The 7,521-nt window shown below is 34.6% G+C and overlaps 1 protein-coding gene across 2 annotated transcripts; it reads right to left on the reverse strand.

Moving 5' to 3' along the window:
* Window positions 1–561: 561 nt before the first annotated feature.
* LOC145607639 (serine/threonine-protein kinase Nek6-like) lies at window positions 562–5,899 on the reverse strand. 2 transcript variants are annotated; one of them, XM_081663227.1, is made up of 14 exons: window positions 5,718–5,899; window positions 5,395–5,591; window positions 4,984–5,050; window positions 4,113–4,178; window positions 3,797–3,843; window positions 3,432–3,477; window positions 3,266–3,346; window positions 3,111–3,153; window positions 2,921–2,970; window positions 2,740–2,821; window positions 2,605–2,654; window positions 2,421–2,494; window positions 2,212–2,263; window positions 562–2,110 (listed from the first exon to the last, which is right to left on the reverse strand). In XM_081663227.1, exons 2-14 carry the CDS (start codon window positions 5,511–5,513, stop codon window positions 818–820), a joined length of 2,070 nt encoding a protein of 689 aa, XP_081519353.1. In that variant the 5' UTR covers window positions 5,514–5,591; window positions 5,718–5,899; the 3' UTR covers window positions 562–817. The 2 variants fall into 2 exon arrangements, with proteins under 2 accessions (XP_081519353.1, XP_081519352.1); XM_081663226.1 differs by having other exon boundaries at window positions 5,674–5,899.
* Between the last annotated feature and the right edge of the window lie 1,622 nt (window positions 5,900–7,521).

The following is a 7,521-nucleotide window of genomic DNA, read 5'->3' on the forward strand; positions in this document are numbered from 1 at the left end:
TACAGAGTTACAACCTGAGTTAGCTAAATACAAATTCTCCAAAGATTACCAGCAAGGCTGTATCAGTATTGGCAGAGTTCTTAGCATGCAACATTGCAAGACCAGCACCAACTGTCGCGGTGTGGCTGACATAGGGGTAACCGAGTTAGGGGCTGAGGATGAATGTTCCATCCATACAACTCAAGCTCCCAGCCCACATAATGGTTCCCTTGCAACCTTGCCAGTTATGTGTTTCCATATAACAACCACCATAGTATCCTTCATTTTTCGACTACAGAGTATTGCACTACATCAGATACAGGACACACATCACCTCCAGGGACAGCATCATGTGAGCTTGTAGATTCTACTAAAGATGGATAGCATAACTGCTCAGAATTCCTGTTGTTCAACTTAGTATTTCTCGAACATGCTCAAGATCTCATTTGACACAATATAGGAGAACCAAGAATACAAAGCAGCAGATTTTCTGTATAAAGATTGCTTTTGCAGAATCTTATAGTACAATTCTTCCTCTTTCCCTCCCTATAAATCCTTTGAAATCATCACCAGCTTTAAAAATAAATGAAATTAACGCATTGATAAAGTTCATTTCAGCAAATTTGACAAATTAATTTCCTATTGTTGAAGGCCACTTCCAATTAAGAATAAGCAACCACTGGTTTGCGATTACAGAGTTCAAAACAGCAGCCATTTTTCAGATAATTCACAAATACATTGAATGAACCCACCCCTCTGAATCTCACACATGCACACAAAATTTTTACACATCACAATGTCATGAACAAGGCAAAACCAAATCAAATGCTCTAAAACATCAGGTTGAGGTAGCTTTGGCTGATTTATGTGCTGCAATTAGGCTTTTTGTCAGCCATATTGCAGTTTCCCGAGACGACACAGTTTCTTCACCAAATGGTCTCAAAATACCAGAAAGTTCGTCAAGCTTATCCTCTCTAAGTAGCCGTGCACATAACTCAAGGAGAGATTCCAAAGCATCAGCTCTTTGGTGGGTTGGAACTTCAACCCCGCCTTTGGTTTGACCACCACTCATTGCTGTTAGGGTCCTCCTCAGTAAAGACAATTCAGCTGGTGTTGGGTTAATTGTTTCATCACTTCCACTACTTGACTGTAAGATGCAACTAGTGTTGAGAGTCTCTACTCCAACTTCGCAGTTGGATGGAAGCAAATTGCCATTCTCAGAAGGCATAGACATCTCTGTTGGTTGATTTTCTGTACAAATATCATGATTTTCCATTTCTTTTTGAGAGCTTGGTTCAACATGCGCATTCTCATTTTGCGTAACTGGTAATGGTGTAGGTCCATCATCAGGAGAGCTGTTAGCAGAACAATGCTCTTCAGAGGAAATCGATGTATTTCCATTGTTCTGTGGCATGACTTGATTGACATTTTCACTTACGTCAGTAAGGTCTTGTACGTCATAAAGCTCCAATAGATCTAGTTTGGTCGCATTCGCAACGTTAACATCTACCCATTGTTGAAGGGATTCATTATTAAATGTATTTGGGGCTGTAGTTTCTTCCACACCGCTTTCCTTGGAAGTATTTAAGCCACTTAGCTCATCTGAGCTGCTTATAATCGTATGACAGCCTGAAGACTCACATTTGGAACTTTCACTGGCATCACATCTATCCTTAAAGTAGCTCACCAGATCCACTCTCTTCGTTTCAAGGTTTTCCTCAGAGGTAGCAGATGTGGATGATTTGTCACAACAATTCTGCTGATTGATGGGCATAGCATCACTAACCTTTTCACATTGATCAAAAGTTCCAATTGGCTTTACTGCTCTTTGTTCTCTCTCTCTTCCATCCTTGTCACATTGATCAAAATTTCCAATAGGCTTTACTGCTCTATGCTCTCTCTCTCTTCCATCCTTGTCACATTGATCAAAATTTCCAATTAGCTTTACTGCTCTATGTTCACTCTCTCTTCCATCCTTGCCCCTATTAGTTTTACCAGACGAAAGTCTCCTAGCTGTCTTTTCTGCCTTTTCCTTTGAGTTTGGCGACTTGACAGGGAGATAGGATGGGGATGTAGCACGACATCTGACTAGAAATGGCTGCAGGTGAGGATGTCTTAAAATTTCTGCAGCCTGATAAGTAAAAAAAAAACAGAACATGCATCAGAGAGGATCCAAGAGCTACAATCTAGTCTAAGAATTTAAAGGCAGGTGCAAAAGGCACTGAAACTCACAGTTGGCCTATACTCTGGGCTTTTTCGTAACATGGTCTTTATAATTTGTTTCCTGGATAGCAGAAGCACAAATTGTGAATAAAGATAATGCGACTTTATTCTATAATGGATTAACAGAATAATAAAACATGCAACTGAAAGTAAACGGAGACATAGATGTGGGGAAATCTAAAGCACCAAGTCCATTTCTTGGATTTTGTGGCACTTACAATGTGGAGGAGTAGACAATTGGAAGTGGGGTCATGATTGATCGGTTAATTTTGTTGATCAGACTAGCCATGTCCTGTTTCATTTAACCAGAAGAATTAATAACAAATCATACAAAAATCAAACTATAACTTTTCTGTGTCCAATAGATAATTTAGTACGGAGGTAATTCAACATGGGACTTACATTAGCTTTGAATGCTGGTTGATGTGCAGCAATCTCAAATATACAACATCCTAAAGGAACAAAATAATTCAGCACAGTACAAGATAACAGAGTTTAAATTAACAGTTTGACACCAGAATACTTTTTGTTACTTACCAAGTGACCATATATCTGATTTGTAGCCATAAGGAATATCTGCAAGGATCTCTGGACACATATTTATGGGTGTACCAACAACCTAAGTACAGTAAGTCATTAACAAAAACCCTTTCATCAGAAAAATAATTTTATTGTTTGCAAATGCATATCAATAAAGGAAATGCTCAGAAGTCAATACCGATGAAGCAAGATCATCAGGCTTGAGAAGTTTTGCAAGTCCAAAGTCACCTATAACCTCCACACAAAATGTTTTTGTAAGCACTAATCCAGCTCAATTCAACCTCTAACACATAAGAGCGTACAATTTTTATATGTCAATGGATATATTTTTTAAGAAAAAAAAAAAGCCTTGGCAGAAAGTCCCTTACCGAGCCGAATGTCATTTTCCTTTGTCAAGAAGATGTTGGAACACTGAAATAAACATAGTTACATTACAATTGTCATTAGTGGGCCATAAAAATTGTTTCAATCCTTGAAATACTACACCAGTACCGTTTTTGCAAGCACATGCAGATTTACAAACCTTCAGATCTCTGTGAAGTATGCGGTTGGAGTGCAGGTAATCCACAGCTACCAACAACTGAGTCATCCATTTGCAGATTTTCTGGAGATAACAAGAATTTAAATAGGTTTCCAAATACTCATGCAAGTAATATAACGAGAATTGGTAAATGATTATCTATTGCTACCTCCTCGGAGATATGTGATCCTTTAGCCTTCCTAATGATCTCAGCCCTGATCATCCAGAATATTATCCCATTTAGTCATTAGTTAATGGCATCCAAAAAGAATGGAAACTGCATAATTTCTTTTGAAATAAAATAAAAAAAAATAAATAAAATTTTCTTCATTTTAATGGATAGGACCGTTGACATGCACGCATTGCCTCTTGTGATCACAAAGATGAAAGATTCTGTTTAATGATCACCGCGCAATTATTTTAAAATGAGTGCCTAATGAAACTCTCATGCTAGTCATACAATTTGAAATCCTACAATACTTCTATAAGAGATAAGTACATAAGTGATAATAATCAAGGATGCTAACTGCTTACATATCACCTCCTTCGCAATAGCTGGTTACAATGCATACGCAGCATTCCTACAGTAGAGAAAAAATGATAGTATGAAGCCGTAGTAGTAAAACATAGCAATGTCATTAAGAAATTTCATAGTTTCAAACAGATTATAACAAAATCAGCACATGTAATGGCCATGCTACCTCCTAACTGAGAAGTTGAGTTCATATTGGTGCAGTAGCGTTCAAATTCTAAAGACATACTATGTTAAATCAAAATACGTAGCAAACAGTAATTGGCTAATTGCCAATATGGCACTAATATATACTCGGTATGTAATGTCTATATTTACCTTGTCCACCCAAGAATCTTTATATTCAACAATGTAAGGATTGTTTAGCTTGGAAATCAGCTCCATCTGAACAAAACAACAGCCAGGGCAAAAGTAAAAATGGTATGTACTGAGAATGGAAAGCTCTTGTCCTTTAAAAAAGAGAAAGCAAACAAATTCAGCAAAATGCAACATTTGGACAACAAGACATTAAGACATACCAAGATCAAAGAATGCAGCAAAAGGTACTAAGACTAATAACCACAGTTACACATGTAAAAGGTACGTAAAACATACTTCCTCCATTCCTCAATGCTTGTCCCATTTGTCATTTATCAAATCTTCAATGTACATCTTTGAACAACAATATCTTTAAAATGTTTATGATTAAAAAATATGAAAAGCTAATATTTTGAACTTACACATCGAAACGAATCTAATAAGATTCCCACATGAGCATCTTATCTTTACATACATCAATGAATAATATATCCATAAATAGTCATGATCAAAGTTTTTCTCCCTTCAAATGAAATATTCCCAATGGAACATATATAAAGGAACACAGGGAGTGCAATACAAAGAGACAACTAAACTAAACTAATAGATCAAAATGTGATTTTGTCATAGATTCATGAACTAAATCACCTAAAAGTTGAGGTATGAAACATAAAGATATAGCAATACTAGTGGATGTGTCATTTTGTCATACATTTCTTAACTAATGTCGATTCAGGATATTTGTATTATATTCAGAACCATAAGGCTGCATATGTTAAGCTGTGATAATTTTATACTCCACCAAATTAAATTACGTAGTAATAAGATCTTGACTCCCAACAATTTCAATTGAAATTCTACAAATTAGAGACTGATGACTAAAGAGACTAACCTCCTGAAGAGCTGTTCTCTTAAATTTCTCAGTTTGTTTAGCTAAGCGTATCTTCTTCAACACATACCTAAAAAAAATACATGAATAATTAGCAACCACAAGAAATATGGGTAGCAACTATATAACACCGACAAACAAATCATTAGCGATCAACAAAAAAAATTTAAAAATACAATACTCTATTATTTGGCATGTTTCTTATCATTTTTGAAATCGTTGACCTGTTTTCAACACCCTATAATTGATCCCCTTCCTTAAACCCCACAAAACTTGGAAAAAATATATAAAATTGAAGCAAATTCAACCAATTGATCCTATCACAGTATCAGCTAATCAAAGTGTTAAACATTCAAACAAAGTAATTAGCGAAGTAATTAACAAGATTTAATCTTGAAGGAAGAGGAAATTCACTTCTTTTGCTCAGCTTTGTGGAGGACAAGAAAAGCAACCCCAAATGCGCCTCTTCCAATTTGCTCAATCACTTCATAATCCTCCATTTTAGACTTAAATTCTCCATTTTCAGCCTCCATTTTGAAACCCCAGAAAATTTTAAACCCCCAAAAACCCTTTTCAGGATCTACTCTTCTCTGGGAAATTTCAGCGAACACCTGGTATGCAACCCACAAAATTTAAGCAAAAAAATAAAAAGTTGATATAAAATGAACTAAAAATCAAACCTTTTTGCCTTACCTTCAAACTAATTCACCAAAAGAACAGGATTCAAGGAAAATTACCCAGAAATTGAAATTACACAACAGCAAGAATTTCGCAAAGAAGAAGGGGAAAGCAGCACAAGATTGTAAAATGGAGAAAGAAGGTCTGTTTATTAGAGAAGAGAGAGAGAGAAAGAGAAAGAACACCCACAAGTTTGACTGTTGAAGTAAAGCAGGAGCAGCAGCAAGTAGAAGACTGGAATACAAAAGGTGTTAAACAGGAGTATTATCACTATTTTAATTACAAAGTTGATTTGTTGAGTCGTCTGTATTACTCCTTAATTAAGTATTACAGTACTATTAACTTAACTACTCCCTAAATACTATTTAAATAATACAAAGTACGAAGTAATAGTATATGTACACATCGGCCACTACACTACATCTCCCTTCAACTTATAATACGAACACGTTCTTTTGAACTTCTGGACAAGTAAGGCATAACAGAGCATATTTAAGCAATTTTCAACATACGAAGTAGTAGAGTATAGCAGATGTCAACTGAACAGAGTGGATCAGAGCAGAGCAGGACTCATTAAAGCAGAGTAGAGCAAATTTTAGCATAGCATAGCAACTCAAAAGAACAAGGTTGTAATACAAGTTGAAGGGAAATGTAGTCATGTGGGATCTCCATTTTTTTGTTGACCCATTTTGATTTTAGCACTATTCATACACTTTTCTTTGACCCGTATTTTGTACTTTATACGTAATGAATATATAGTCATGTGGGATTTTCGTCACGATTATATTTTCAAAATATCAACTTTTTTGTAAAATTTTTGCTTATCATTAATTAAAAATATTAATGGTTGAATTCGTACATGGGCACACGTCACTAAAGAAATGTGTCAACTAAAAAAACGGAGGAAATATATACAATAATAAGGATTTACATTTTTATTCCTACGGTTTTCTCACAAATACTAATAAGGGCCTGTTCAGATTTACTGAACTGAACTGAATATAGCTTAAATGAATTGTTTATGTGAAAAGGAAATTAAGAACTGAACTGAATTGATTGAAAATGTACTGAACTGATGAACTAAACTAAACTGAACTGAAATTAAGCTGAAGAGAACTAGCCCTAAGTTATTTCATATTTAGCTTTCTAACTTTCTAACTTTGCTCTTTAAACCCCATGCATTACTCTAGTTACTCCTTTAAGTATTAGTATCAACTTAATTACTCCCTGATATCTGGTTAACTATTCTTATCCATGTGGATGTAAACTATTCCCTCCATCCTAATGGAATTCATTCTACCAAATTTTGAAATTTATCAAAACTTATAAAGTGAATAGAGCGCATGAAAAGAATAGAGCCTTATAACATGAATTTAGGGTCTGTTCACATTTACTGAACTGAGCTGAACTGAATTGAGCTAAACTTATTGGAACTAAAATGAATTGAACTGAATAGAACTGAAATGAATATTTTATGAGAAGGAAATTAGGAGTTGAACTGAACTGAACTGACTAGAGTTGAACTGAACTGATTGGAGCTGAACTGAACTGAATTGAACTGAAATTAATATGAAGTGAACAGGCCCTTAGGAAACAAAGATTTCTATTGATTGTAGAAGCACTTTATAACATATAGGTCTTGTATTGTTTTATTTCATTATTAATATAATTTTAATAAGGTATAAGTATTGGATAATAAATTTAGATAAGTAAGGATTATTTAAGTTCAATTTACAAATAAAATAAATTATTAACAAAAGTTTAGATCATAGTATTTTTTTTTTTTATTTTGGAAGAAAGATAACGGTGTGTTAAATTCACTTTATTTTTACTTTTCTAAATTATTTTATTTTATCTGAATTT

The sequence above is a fragment of the Chenopodium album genome, chromosome 23 (assembly GCF_948465745.1).
Source record: "Chenopodium album chromosome 23, dcCheAlbu1.1, whole genome shotgun sequence".
NCBI lineage: Eukaryota > Viridiplantae > Streptophyta > Magnoliopsida > Caryophyllales > Amaranthaceae > Chenopodium > Chenopodium album.

Bases quoted from the DNA above. Each gene is read 5' to 3' on its own strand.
- LOC145607639 (XM_081663227.1), bottom strand. From the start codon at position 5,513: ATGGAGGCTGAAAATGGAGAATTTAAGTCTAAAATGGAGGATTATGAA. The intron at 3,844-4,112 runs GTAAATATAGAC...TCTCTACTGTAG, and splicing joins AAGATTCTTGGGTGGACAAG to GAATGCTGCGTATGCATTGT. The intron at 2,971-3,110 runs GTAAGGGACTTT...TGGAGGTTATAG, and splicing joins GGAAAATGACATTCGGCTCG to GTGACTTTGGACTTGCAAAA.